The sequence below is a fragment of the Podarcis filfolensis genome, assembly GCF_964270895.1.
Source record: "Podarcis filfolensis genome assembly, chromosome: 15".
In the NCBI taxonomy this organism is placed as follows: Eukaryota; Metazoa; Chordata; class Lepidosauria; order Squamata; family Lacertidae; genus Podarcis; species Podarcis filfolensis.
Window position 1 is genome coordinate 22,966,826 of NC_139618.1, and position 14,636 is coordinate 22,981,461.

At 43.4% G+C, this 14,636-nt stretch overlaps 1 protein-coding gene across 7 annotated transcripts in view; it reads right to left on the minus strand.

The window, feature by feature from the left end:
- Positions 1-7,463: 7,463 nt before the first annotated feature.
- Positions 7,464-14,636, minus strand: part of ARHGEF12 (Rho guanine nucleotide exchange factor 12) — a 95,895-nt gene continuing 88,722 nt past the window's right edge. For all 7 annotated transcript variants that reach the window (XM_083588302.1, XM_083588300.1, XM_083588299.1 and 4 more), the window contains 2 exons: positions 13,199-13,271; positions 7,464-12,491 (listed from right to left, as the gene is read on the minus strand). In XM_083588302.1, the coding sequence (XP_083444428.1) occupies positions 12,481-12,491; positions 13,199-13,271 (84 nt within the window). In that variant the 3' untranslated portion in view covers positions 7,464-12,480. The remainder of the gene's footprint in view (positions 12,492-13,198; positions 13,272-14,636) is intronic.

A 14,636-nucleotide genomic window follows, 5' to 3' on the forward strand; every position in this document is an offset into this window, starting at 1 on the left:
GAAACCTCCCCAAACAAATCCATGCATGTGATGTCTTTTAAGTCTGCCTTCTCATATCAGGGTTTTTTTTGGGGGGGGAGGGAGAATGTGTGACACCCCCTTCTAAAAACATTTTCATTTGACTGGAACAAAAAATAATCACCCCCAAATGGCAAAAATCAAGAGATTTCTCTTCTGATATTTTAAGTCCAGAGCTCTTATTCATTTTTAGAAAGAAAACTCTATTCAGGTCCTTCCATCTGCTTCCCTAGACAAGCTTCAGCTGGGATTTTTTTGTTTGTTTGTTTGTTTACCTTAAGATGCTACCTGGTTGGGACAAAAAAACAACCTAAAATGGAAGAACCAATAAATTTATTGGGATAGTGGGTGTCCTGGGTGCTTTTTGTTTGTAGGAAGAAAGCTGTAAACAGTAGCTGGCTGAAACTGGGGTACATTGTGCAGTTGATGATGCTCTAGAATAGATGGACTATGCCTGGGGGTCAGCAACGTAAGGCCCATGGGCCACAAGCGGCCCCCGGGGTCGTTTGACCAGCCCACGAGCCACCCCTGAACCAAGCTGAATGCTTTGCGAGTCCCAGCACACTGCACTAAACCAGTGCAGCGCCGGGACTCGCTTCCGCAGCGCCAGAAATCAAGTCTGCGCATGTGCAGATGCCGGAAATCGCACCTGCACAGACACAGACACCAGAAATTGTGCATGCGCAATCTGGCCCACAGAGGGATCTCCGCTGGAGTGAACCAGCCCAGACGAGGTAAACCTTGCCGACCCCTAGACAATGCTATCAGTTTAAAAGGTAAAGGTAAATGGACCCCTGACCATTAGGTCCAGTCGTGACCGACTCTTGGGTTGTGGCATTCATCTCGCTTTATTGGCCGAGGGAGCCGGCGTACAGCTTCTGGGGCATGTGGCCAGCATGACTAAGCTGCTTCTGGAGAACCAGAGCAGCACACGGAAACGCCGATTACCTTCCCGCCGGAGCGGTACCTATTTATCTACTTGCACTTTGACGTGCTTTTGAACTGCTAGGTTGGCAGGAGCAGGGACCGAGCGATGGGAGCTCACCCCATTGCAGGGATTCGAACCGCCGTCCTTCTGATTGGCAAGTCCTAGGCTCTGTGGTTTAACCCACAGCACCACCCGCGTCTACTTCTGTGTAAATTGTGCTATGAAAAGTTCACTTGCAATAGGATTTTGTCCAAGATGGTTTATGAATATTTCCATTGTGCTGGAGACAAGCATTATTTGGTGCCTATAACTCTTTGTCCATTCCTCATGTTCAGCAGGAGCTAAATTATGCAGTAGGCATGAATTAGTATAATTTATACTGCTTGCACAATGCAGCCTTGAGTTAGTTAGCCTGATAGTTTTCACACACAAACCAACTTGTTGAAGTGCAGAGGAGGACCTTAACCTTTCCATAGAATTGTAGAGTTGGAAGGGACCCTAAGGATCATCTAGTCCAACCCCCTGCAATGCAGGAATCTTTCACCCAACCTGGGGCTTGAACCCACGACTCTGAGATTATGAGTCTCATGCTCAACCAGCTGAGCTATTCAGCTGTTCTTGAAAACTGGAGCATTTTCATGTGCAGCATACAATTTAGGATTACTGCAATTTTATTTAGATAGTGGCATCAGTGTGCTTAGCACTTTTCAAAGTGTTAACGGAAAAATCCAAGGGCTCCCTTGGACAAAAACAAAGACACCAACCAGGATAACTTGGAGCAAAACAGCAGCCTGTAGGCTTGACCTTTACTGATCTGTTGCAACAGGGTGCTCCCCTCACCCGCAGGAGAGAGGAGGGACCCAGAAAAATGGTGTGCAAGGCCTTATAAAGACTTTTGAAATTGCCACCCTGTAGATCAAGACCACCCCCAGAAACATCATACACACATCACAGAAGGGGTGTAACCTAAGACCACCCCTCAGATACATCATACCTACATCACAAAAACGGTGGTCTAAACAGAAATTTGAATGTTGTTTTTCTCCTGTCCTTGTTTATCTCCTGTCTGGCAGGTCACTTGATTGGATTGCCTGGGGAGCCTGGCCAATCTTTTGTAATGATAAATACTTAGTTCCTGGGCCAGGTCACAGGCTCACACCCTATTCAAACACAGACAGGATTTGTGAAGGAAAAGACAATGGGGAGGCTTTTCCACTTTGACCTTGCAGAGAAAACATTTGCTCAGTTTAGGAATCAAAATGGCTTCAGGTCGGTCTTCCTGTGCTGATCTATGTACGTGCAGTTATGAACATTACCATATATCTAAGACCTCAAAATTCCTATCACAAAAGTACAAGAGCACAGGTCCCTGCCCAGAGGAGCCTCCAATCTAAAATTTGGCACAGGGGGGACAAGAGATGAAGGGGCAAACAGGGAAAGAATGTGCAGCTGTTTGGGCTGCATGTGCTTCATTTGAGTTATAGGCAGGGATGAATGAATCTGACAGCTCTGGTTCTCCCAGTTTCTCATTTTCCCAAACTTAAATTAAGTTGTTCACAATTCTGAAGCACTGTGCAATTAATAATAATAATAAATCCTCATGAAAATTCATCAACTTTTTTAGTGCTAATTACTCATAATGCAAAGACATTTTTGTATGCGTGTAGTTTTGACAAATAGACAACGCTTTTGGCAAGCAAAATATATGCTAGTGAAAGGAAAGATACTGCCCATCTTTCTTAGCACTGACCCGAGAAACACCCTCGGAATTATCTGATAGCCATCCCAACAGCTGACAGAAATGTAGATTTGCACCCTGCTCCAGGGAGACCTGCTTAACTTCCTTGTTGATATTTGCTTAAAACATTGATGGGGTGGTGGAGAGGAGAAATACTTTATACTGAATAAACTGCAGGCATCTGGAAACAAACAAACTAGCAAAAAAAGAGAGAAACCATTGGAGAGGTTTTAGGAGTGTTTTATATATCCGAAAGCATGGCTGATGATTTGCAGCTGTAAAAATCCCAGCTGCTTGGGGCTGGAGGGGAGGAGAGCTAAACAGAAGCTCTTGGGCTGGAAGAGAGGGAGACAGACTGTTTATTGCTTTGTTTTAATGATGCAGTACAAGAGGCCAACGACAAAGCCAGGCCCCATTAGGTACAGGTCAGGAGTAGGACCAGGAACAGACGTGGTATTTCACAGGTCTCCAAAAAGGGACTCTCTGGGGATTTCAAGATCATTTGGAAATGGAAGAGGTGAGAAACTTCAAAACTGGCCTTGTGCCCATTTGCTAGCTTATTTTAACACTTGATTTCTCCATGGCCCAGAAATGCTACAATGGTAATTGTGTAGTAGTTCAGGTGTGGGGGCAGTGGGTGTAGGGATGTGTATAGATGCTGGGAGAGGATATATTAGATATTACCCTTCCTTCCCCACGTTTGTAAGTTCAGCAGAGTGCAGCTCTGCTTAAAAAGGCAAGCTAGTTTTAGCCTTTTAGTGTAAGTAATCCAAAGCATTAAGGCAGAGTGGCTTCTCCTGGCATTTCCCCCCCTTTCCTCCACTCAGTCTTGTAAAAGGTAAAAATAACATTTACTCACTCAGAATACTTGTTGAAAAGTAACAGACGCAGCAACTTTGTTCAGGCAGGCTTAAAACGGCAATCCAGTTACAAAGGCATACTCAAGTCTGGCTTAAAACGTAGCCGCAGTTTGGAGCTCAGACATGCAGGTGTTCTCACATTGCTGGAATGAGGTCAAATGCCAAAGAGGAAGTGCTCAGCCAGGTTTTGAGATTATATGTCTGGATACAGGACACAGTGGGAATGGCTCTCAAGAGTTCTCTCAAGCAAATTTAACAAGAAAACTCTTTGAGCTTCAGCTCCTATCATGTGCTTATCTAGCAAACATGCATTGTTGGTTTGACTGCATTTAAAATATCTCACAGTGGGTGGGTCAAAGGCCCATTACTATTTCTGCAGCAGGGTCCTTGTCTCCAGTATCTTAAGAGCTGCCCAGTCAGCACAAAAGAGAAGCTTTTGAGCCACTGGGAAGTCTTCTCACCTTTTGTGTGGATTGGAGCCAGTCAGAGTGAAAGGAAGTTAGTCAGCCACTGAGGATTGGCACTTAGGATCACTCTGCTGAAAGCGTACAAAAAGAACACTGAGATGGAGTTGTACTGTGTGCTCCAGAACCAAGCATTTAGGAACACTGAAAACACAAGGACCTTCAGTTTCAAGAGAATGGTGTGCAAGTTTTGTTATGTACCATGGAACTTCACGGACAGCACAACCGTGCTGTTGGAGGTTGCCGGTTCCAGAGCAAAAATGGGTCTGGACCAGTGAGTCTGAAGGACCAGAGAAGCTTGCCAACAGGAAAACGCTTGGTAGGTCCACCACCCTCAGGAGTTTGGGGCGGTGGTGATCCAGGAGACTGCATTCCCTGTGGCAGTTCCTGCGATGTGGAATTCCCTTTTCACAGGTGTGCCTGACACCTTGATTATATCGGATCGTCTCCTGGTCCTACTCAAAATAGGCCCACTGAAATCAGGCACGCCTAATCTAGGTCCACCAGTTTCAACGGCTCAACTTTGAGCAGATGTTAGATACAACCCATACTTTTCATTGTATTCTGAAGACGCACCTCTGTACCCTGGCCATCTGTAATGGAAACACACGGAGCAATGGATCCAAACTACAAGAAAGAAGATTCCACCTAAACATTAGGAAGAACTTCCTGACAGTAAGAGCTGTTCGACAGTGGAATTTGCTGCCAAGGAGTGTGGTGGAGTCTCCTTCTTTGGAGGTCTTTAAGCAGAGGCTTGACAACCATATGTCAGGAGTGCTCTGATGGTGTTTCCTGCTTGGCAGGGGGTTGGACTCGATGGCCCTTGTGGTCTTTTCCAACTCTATGATTCTATGATTCTATGTTTTCAAGATCTACCATATCCCTGAAAAGGCAATTTGTTTACACTGCTTCTAATATTGAATTTTAAGTCTCTGTAAATCACCCTGGGACCTTACGGTGAAGGGCAGGGTAAGAAACCAAATAAATTAATAATAACTGAGTAACTCAATAAGGATTTACCAGTCTCCTCTGTTTTCCATCCACTGCTGAAGCCTCAAGTCTGCCAACATAAAAATGAAGAGTTGTGGATGCCTCCCCTCCCTCTATTCTTTATTCATTTGGACAGTTTGTATAACTATTTATTAGCATTTTAAAAATTTAGGACACTCAAAGCTGGATCTGTTTCTTCAATGAGGCATCCACTTACCTAAACAAATAAACAAATAACTGAAAAATGAAAACGCAATAAAAAGAGAAAAGAAAAGAAAAATCAACTCAGAGCAGCTTGCTCTATCCCCTATCAAGCACCAGCCTGCATTTACTGCTGAGTAACTATCATTAATATTTAAGGAAAGTCATTTGTCATTCTGGGAAACTGCAGACAGGCCCTCAACATTTTAAAAAATGCTGTCAATTTCTTTATAAAGTTGGAAGCACGTGGTTTCACCGGCAGCAAGACTGGCCCAGAAAACTCACTAGCCGCCATGAATGACAGCTATCTTGAAATTATCTGCTTCTAAGGCAATGTAACAAGTTACTGGACCTTCCCAGTGTCCCCTTATACTAAGGACAAAATCCAATAAAGCAATTCATTTTTCAGAACCTCAAGCATGAGAAGATACAGATATCTGTATCCTGCATAACACAAAATAATGCTGGGAACATGGGAAAACAGAGAAATATAGCTCCTCACCTGTGCTCTTTAACTGCATTGCAAATTACCAGTTTTGAAACTGATATAGCTGGGTCGGAGAATGTTACAAAGAATAGCTTTTGCTTAGCTTTGAGAATACAAGTTGCCCTTTAAAAGGTACTGAGCATAAACTGTTTAGAATCCCAAGTATTATTCCAGCTGTCCAAATGCAATTTTCCCCTGCGGGTCTCACTTCTCAGTTCACTGCCTTTTGAGTCTGTCATCTTTCACTTCTTCTATCTCCCAGCTTTACCCATCCAGCTTCCTAACACGTGCATGATTTTCAGAACCAAGCTATCTTCCCCATTCCCTCCTACCCCTCTGCTCTTTAGTCCTTGTCCAAACTTCTCAAGTGTTTGCTTCTTCTTATGGAAGCTGCACCACCCAAAGTGTATCTGCAGTGCACAGACTCTTCGCTAGCCAATGCCCCATGGTCTGAGCACCAGCCAAGTTGAGTCTTAATGGAGAAAAAATACAAATCTATTTGGAGTATTCGACACTAGATAATCCATGGACTCCCCACCACATGTCCTCTTTCCTGAGCATCCAGGGAGGGGCTCTGAATGAAGGGCCATAGGAAGCAAGGTCACCCTGTGACAAGATAACCTCCAAATTAATGAGTTAAGCTTTTCTTCAAAGCAATCCTGTCTTAGTTTAGGAAGCTCGGTTTCAGGAAGACCCAGATGGCAGCATCTGCATCAGTTTATCTTAAGTAAAATGTCATTACAAGTGTGTAGTCAGGAGAAAAATGCAGTGCACAATTTCCTAAGACAACAGAATCCAGAAAAACGCATCGCTAGAAAAGCATAACTGAGCTCCAATTAGCAATTACAATGCAAGTAAATAGCAGAGTTTTGTATGGATGTTGTGTGGCGGCTGGGAAATGCAGGAAGGTTTCAATTCCTTCAACAGTCCCAGAGATTTGGGTGTAGAGGCAAGCAATCCACAAAACAGAAATATATAAATCCATTTTGGAGTGAAGAGGATAAACTGGGCACAAGAACTTTAAACTACCCTTTGTCAGGGGGGACAGGCACAATGCCTGGCACAGATGCTGGCCATGAAACATGTGGCACTTTATTCAGTCAGATTTGAACACAAGTCATGGAAGGGGAAGATGGGGAAAAAACAATTAAATATGCAGCAATAGCCAGAAGTGAAAATTTCAGAGCCAATAAAGACCCTATCCAGCTTTCTCCTCTGACATTTCAACTAGGGTCTTCATGCTCCTTTCTCAAAGCAAGAGATAATTGTTATTATTTTTCTGTGACTGTTTACTACTACTACTACTACTACTACTACTACTACTACTATTAGCAGTAGCAGTAGTAAACTATGTTTTTAATGTTGCACACTGCACCGGGATCTTTAGAAAAAGGATGATATATAAACTGAACAAATTTTAGAGTTCACTTATACAGTTCAGCATGAACAGTTTTGTGCTGATACTCTCCTAGTTCGAAGGATTACACTGAATCTCATGGAACTGGCAGAAGAGCACTCTGTTTGCAGGGGGGGGGAGTGTTCTGTGCCTGAGAAGCAAAAGACAAGTCAGAAATGTTGCATTCTTTTGTGACTGTTGCGTGCTCTCTATAAGCTGAGAATAGATCTGATAGCCTCAGATGTCAGAAAGGGAGGTTCTTTATCATGGAATTGCCAAATCAGTGCAGACAGACAGGATCACTGGTCCACCAGGCTATTAGTCTACTCCAGGAGTGTGAACTTGAATCTGCTGGATTCAACAAAATACCATAGTCAAATGTTTGGGTTCCTTTAAGCTTATTTACTGGCATTTGAATGCTTTAATTTTCTATTTCCCAGATTCCAAAAAAACAAACAAACCCAACAAAACCTCTTTTTTAAAATGAGCAATATTTTGTTCCAGAAACATACCACCTTATCAGCTAATTAATAAGAGCTATTTTACAAACATACAATACATCTGGATAATTAGAACAATAAATTCTTTTTTTCTTAAACATTCAAACATGATCAGTTAAAAATACAAGGTATTAAGAGGATTTCTTTTTTTCTTTTTTTTGCATTTTGCTTTTCAAATTCCAGATTGTTCCTGTGTTCCTTAAAAGTAAAACCGGTTTAAAGGAGTATATGATTGTATAGTGAACAAATAAAATACATTTTTAGTAGGAAGGAAGTTTCAAAACAACTCTTTTTTTGTTTTTTTAATTCTTAGAGAGCAGTGTAGTGTTCTGGCTGCAGTATCCCTTTTGGAGACCATTGGCTTATCAGCTGGCATCTGGGGACGGAGGGAGGAGGAGGACTGAAGGATCTCTTTGAAATGGGGACAGCAAGGGGTCAAATCCATCCATCAGATGCAAGATACACCAATATTCCAGATGAGAACAACACAAGGAGCAAACACCAACAACTTCCTCTACCTCAAAAGGAGCTTTCTATCAAGTTGGAACATTTATGCTTAGACAACCATGGAAGAGTCCAAGAAGCCAGGGCCACAGCTGTTCTTAAGCTTTGGTTGTCAAGAATCAAGGGTCCCTATTCCCCAGGAATTACCTCCGCCCACTCCCACTCCAGGAATTGGTCACACAAGTACTGTATGCCCGATGTCCGCAAGTGCCACCTAGCAACCCCATTCCTTGCATGTTTAAATGGTAGGTTAACAGCAGGTGGCAGCGTCAAACCAGGCGACTGGGCCCAGGACCGCTGTGCTAAAAACTCTGCACAGAAGACTCAGTACTGTTTCCTCCTCCCTTACTACAGCGTTTACACAGTGAGGTTTGATCTACACACCAAGCAGAATGAGGGGAGGATGAGGAAGCAGAGCCCTGGGATGTGAGTAGCCCTCCTGCTCCTTCCCAGGATTATTTATCTATCCCACCGCTCACAAATCTTTCTCAACTCTGGCAGAAAGTGTTTAAAAAAATGAGTATGTGATATATCTTCTTGCTGAAGTCCAAGGCAAGAATACCATCTTGCTTGTCACAATGAGCGAAAAGACACAGTTTCAGTTTATATCTTTACAAATTATTAACTGCAAATTATTAAAAGCCAAATTATTAACGGCACTGTAATCAGAGTGGGTAAGAGCAGTAGACTCGTAATCTGGAGAACCAGGTTCATGTCTCCGCTCCTCCACATGCAGCTGCTGGGTGACCTTGGGGATAGTCACACTTCTTTGAAGTCTCTCAGCCCTGCTCACCTCACAGAGTGTTTGTTGTGGGGGAGGAAGGGAAAGGAGAATGTTAGCCGCTTTGAGACTCCTTTGGGTAGTGATAAAGCAGGATATCAAATCCAAACTCTTCTTCTTCATCATCATCATCATCATCATCATCTGTATTGCTGAAGACAAGGTGCCAAACTGGACTGGGGACCATATTTTACAATATTCCACCCACCTACAGTGCAAAGGAAGAATGGTCTGCAAGTTTTAAAAAATAAACTCAACAAGGTACAGGCATAGGTAGTGCCTCGGAGAAAACATTAAAAATATCAGCACACGGGGGTGGGGGAGAGAAACTGTCTACCAGGCCCTCAGATGTGGCAGTTAAGAGTTGATTTATCACAAGAATTGGAGTTAATGTTACTAAAAGCAGATAAAAGCAAAAGCACTGCAAACAGAGACGACTGCTTTGGCCCTTCTGTTTTTACTGGAAAATTTGAGTGCTATATAAAGAAATCCCAACTTTCATCTAAAGCTTTGCGCTGCTTGTGCTCTCAGACAGCCCAGAAGGAAGAAAATAAACCCAAAGAAACAAACAAACAGTCCAGTCTACCACTCTTGGCATTCTACCAACTCATTCTGCTTCATGTGTAGACCAGGTCCAAATGATGCAAAAGCAGGCTGTGCAGGAAGTTGACATCTGGATCGAGGCCTTTGCCTTTTGAATCCCCCACCCCCTGCAATAATCTTCTTCTATAAATCCAGGTTAAACACAAAAAAGTACAGTGGAGCCAACATAATGTTATCTTGTCCATGAAATATTCCATTACTTCTTTTTTCAGCCTGTGGTTTTGTTTTGTTTTTCATTTTGCAAGGGAGGAGGAAAGGAGAGAGAAAAGGCTGCTCCATACTACTGTCCAGTCTAAAGAAGGGAATGTACACAGCCAAACATGAAGGACAGGAAAGGATTCTTTGGTTGGAATTTTTCATGGCTATTCTAGTATATTTAAAAAAAGGGGGGGGACCACACACACCCAAAACCAATGGGAATCCCCGCAAAGTGCATTTTAGTGTTGACCCTCTTCACAAAAATGGATCTGTGCCTGGGGTCTGTTGTACAGTAGACACGCTAGGGAGTTAAGACATCCCCAGTGATTTTAGGATACTGTGTTGGGAGCAATGGACAATCCCCATTTCTCACCACCTTCTCTTTCTTATAAGCTGAATAATGCCCTTAACAGGAGATTGCATAACATGGCATAAGAACAAGCCTGAAAAACACACAAAACCAAACACCACCAAAAGGACAGGAGCACAGTACTGTTTCACTTCCCAGGGTGGGGGGAATGAGATGGTCACATCCTCTAAGGATGGCTAAAAACTCTTCAGGCTTTGCCACAAAACCTGCATTCGCCTTGCATGCCCTCCTTTCTCAGGTTGATCCTCAGGAGATTTTGGCAACCTGACCCAGAGGCATATTGTAAAGATGCTGAAGCAATATCTTGCCAGACACCTCTGCAGGTCAAATCTATAGTGGAAGTGCTACAGCAGACAATGATCTTGGGACTCCTGCCACAGAATGCAGCGAAGAGACCGGCAACAACAATCTGCAGTGGAAATCTGAACTCTCCACTGCTCAAAAGCTACTCATGCTAGGGCGAGGTCCATGTTGTGAGCGTGATTTCTTGATCGTCCTAGACATGGGCTGTGGAAAGGGAATGTAAAAGTGTTGCTAGCATGATGTTACATAGCTAAGAGGTATAAAAGAGGGGCTATTTAAAATCTGAAAAGGTCCATGTTTATCTTCCATACTCAGGCACACCTAGTTTTCCTAATGCCAAGAGGTGGCAAAATAGAAGTTTTACATGGAAAACAACGTGAAATTATAGAATCAAGCAGTTATGAAATGGGAACAAGCAGATCCACGAGGCACTCAGAACGGCACTGATAAAAGGAAGCTCGTGCAGATATGGAAGGAGACCCTTTGGTTTTGGGGCACTTTCTGCCACTGAAGAGGGATGGCAATCCGTACAACTTGCTTCTGGAAAATCTTATCTCCCCATCTTGACAGACATCAGTTCATGGTTTCAAAATGTTGGCAGTTGGAGGGAAGGGGAGGTTTTTAAAATTTGTCCTTGTACAGCCTGCCCATTTTTAGTACTACTATTCCTCCTGCTAAGGGAAGAAGAGGTTTGTGTTTCGCATGACTGGGAAACAACAAGGGTTTTGATTCTCTGCCATTATAGCTACAGGGAAAATGTGTCTCTGTGTTAATGGAGCAGGCAGTATGACCTTCACGCTGGAAGGAGGGGGAGAAAACAAAAGAAAAAAGATTCTCCACACTTCGCAGCACATTCAACATGAGGAACACAAGTTACGGGGATTTCTAGAGTTCGGCACATTTAGATCTGAGTTGTCCAAAAAAAAAAAAAAAAAAGGCCAGGATTTGGGAACCTGGTGCAGGGGAAAAACAAAAACAAAGACCAGCCACTTGCAATGAAAGGAGGAAGCTGCATCCTGAACGGTCTGTCTCATGGAGGTAGCACCCAGCCTTGTACCACTTCCGGTAACCAGTCTAGAATGTCCAGTGTTTTTACGTATGTGCTGTGAGCCTTCAATTTCCATTCTTAGACAGGGTTCAGTTTCAAAACACAAGGATGTCAGAATTCCTATTAGGAAAAATACTGCAGAGCTGCTCCCATGGAGGCTTCTGAGCTAACCAGTGTGATTTCAGAGCACTTTGGCACAAACAGTGCAAAAAACAAAACAAAACCCCACCACCCCAAACCAATCCCATTCTCCCTGCACATGCAATGGCCAACAAAGCACACCTCTGGGTGTCGAACATACCTGGGATTTTACTCAGAAGTACCTGTGGCTAACTCCAGTGGTAGAAGATGCTCAAACCAGGAGTGACTTAGCAGGCACATTCTTTGCCCCACCTCACTGCTTTCAGAGGGAATTCAAAGCCAAGGTAAAAATCCCAAGCCTTTCATCTCCTTGTCAAAGCACCACGTGCCATTGCAAGGAGAGCCCAAAGGCTGCCAACCTTTCCAAGTGCCTGGTTGTGTACAGCATGGCATACCGTCACTGCACAGGGGGCAGGGGACCATTGCAGGCGAAGCTCTTTTGAGCAGTGGACTGGTTGCTGGCAGAATCCAATCCAGTGAAAAGTCAAGACACGCTCTCACACACAAGCAGCCCTGAATGTGGGTCCAGGAGCATAGGGATGTTGGGGCCTAATAAAATACAAATTAAAGTGTGCTTTCAGTACATGGAATGAAGTCAAATAAATACATTGATTTTTTTTTGTATATGTCTAAATACATTTTTATATATCCTACACCCAAAGCTTTATACATTTGGTTTCTTCTTTTTGTTCCTCTCTTTCCTCTTGTTTGGAATCAAAAAGAATTACTGGTAGCAAAGGAGGAGAAAAAAAATCACCACCTCTCCCTGACAAGCTAGTGCAGAGGCCTAAAAGGAAACCATCCTCCACCCCAACCCCCCCCCCCCCAGTTCCCACTCTGCTGCACTTGGATGGTCCACGGAAAGAGCCCTCATGCTGCAAGAGTCCAGGCAGAAGCCGACAGGTGCCAATGCGAGGCTGATGCTTCCATCCAACCTCCGAGAAGCTTGACTAACTTTTATCTAAAGAGAAAGAAAGAAAGAAAGAAGTAAGTAGAACACAGTATTATAAAGTAGCAGCCGAGAACTATGGATCTTATGCACAGGTGTTTCTATCGCAGGTGCACAATCCCTGCTCTGGTGCTTTACGGAGATGCATCTCTGCACTAAACAGTTATATGTGAGCCAAAGACAAAACACAAACAATTATTTCCATTTGTCTGCTCCCTGAGGCTGCAAAAAGAACATGAGGTGTTGAGATGGAAGATACATCCACTGTATTAACTAACGCTAATAGAGGAGAGGGGTAAAAGTGCCTATAGAATTGTACGCTTCTTAAGAGATCTCATATCTACAAATAGGAGGCTACAAAAATGTCATAAGAATGAACATATTACACTGGGTGGGGCAGGTCAGCTTGTAAATTACGACCATTGGAACATGGAAAAATAACTCTGAAATAAGCTATCAGCAGATCTTCTGTTGGGCCCTTAGAACTATCACATTATTAGTGGACTGAGTGCTGAGCAGCAAACCATACAATTCACTAAGAGAAAGGTGCACAATGTCAGCAAACCCAGGTATTGAATTAGAATGTTTTATAGCCAGCAACTTTTCCTGAAAATTCATGAGCTGCAGTGAAAGCTCCAAAAACTTTTGCAAGAAAAAATAACAGCTGTTTCCCCTTGTATTTCTGTTTAGAAGGTGCCCAGGGAATGGGGAAGGCATACCTGAGTGCTCATCTGTGGGGGCTGTTCCAGCCAGCCTTTGTTGAAGAAGAGTAGCATAGTTCTCCTCCACTTCCTGGAAGATACAACCCAACACACATTTGATCTGTGGCTCACTTGCAGACAGGCAATCAGATCAGACTCACTGAAACGGTGTCTGCCCAAGTTCTGAAACAGATTCAGTCCTCCATCACTGAGAACTCCAGTGATGAGAGAACCTCTCCTATTCTTTCAAGCTATTACTTGTTTTCTCTCCAGATATGGAAAAGGTCTTGCAGGTTTGGCAGCAGCTGAAAACAGCAGCCCATCAAGGACAGAAGGGCAATGCCTCAGAAGCGAGCAATGCCATTTTTACACCACAGGAACACCACTCATCCCAATTTAGCATCTCTTTGGCATTGGCCTGTCTGCCTTCTGTCTATCTTCCTGAAGCAACTCTCACACAATCATTACTGTGCTAGCAAAACTCTGCACTTTCTAGCATCTTGAAGGTGAAAAGTCACTGAGCACATTTCCCAGATGCAGAAGAGACACAGGAAGACTCTCAAGTCAAATCCCATGTTGCATTTTCACATGTCCACCTCACGCTCCATGAAAATTCCTGTCTTATTCAGAAGGACCACATTCCTAGTAATCTGTGAGCAGAGTATCTCAGAGCCACGGTGCAAAGCTGACAAGGAAGGAAGTCTGACTTATAAATACATGTGTATATCCTATGCCTATGCCCATGGCATCACTCACAGGAGCAATCATGTGTCTGGAAAAATGAAACATATTAATTGCTCCAACTTATCGATCTGTGGTGCAGCAGGAAGCAAAGCCTAAGTCTGATGAAGCAAAGGCTGAATTCCCTCATCACTGGACTCTATCTTGCAATGTTTTGTCTTTATTCAGGTTGGTGCCAGGATAAAAAACAGATTGTAGAGAATAAGCCCTTAAACCCTTATTTTATTTATTTCATAATATGTGCACACCGCTTGATTATTTTAAAAAATTAACGCGATTTACAAAGAAAAATTTGCTTCATATTGGACTTGCACATGATGCACAATACTCTTTGGTTTCTTGGGACTGTTAAAAAGTTGCAAGAGCCATCCAGTTGGTTGTAAGGAACTGGCCTGCCTCTGACAGCATTGCCCTAGTCTTGGTTCGGTCATGTAACAACCAGCCCTTCTTCCCAAGGTGCTGCATTGTCTTCACATCTTTTCCCCTACTTTGATTCCTGTACTTTCATTTCACTGTGGCCAAATCCCTAGCTTGCTAACTTTAGATCTAAAGTGTCCCTGTCTCTCTTTGAGCCTCTAAGATACAGAGAAGTTCTCACCTGAAACTGTGGCTTTTGACACACTCGTTTCAGTAAATGGAAACTGATCTTAGCCTCTAGATTTTCTGCTCCACCCCCCGCCTCCTTGCTGCCTGAGCTTTTGAATGATACCTAACA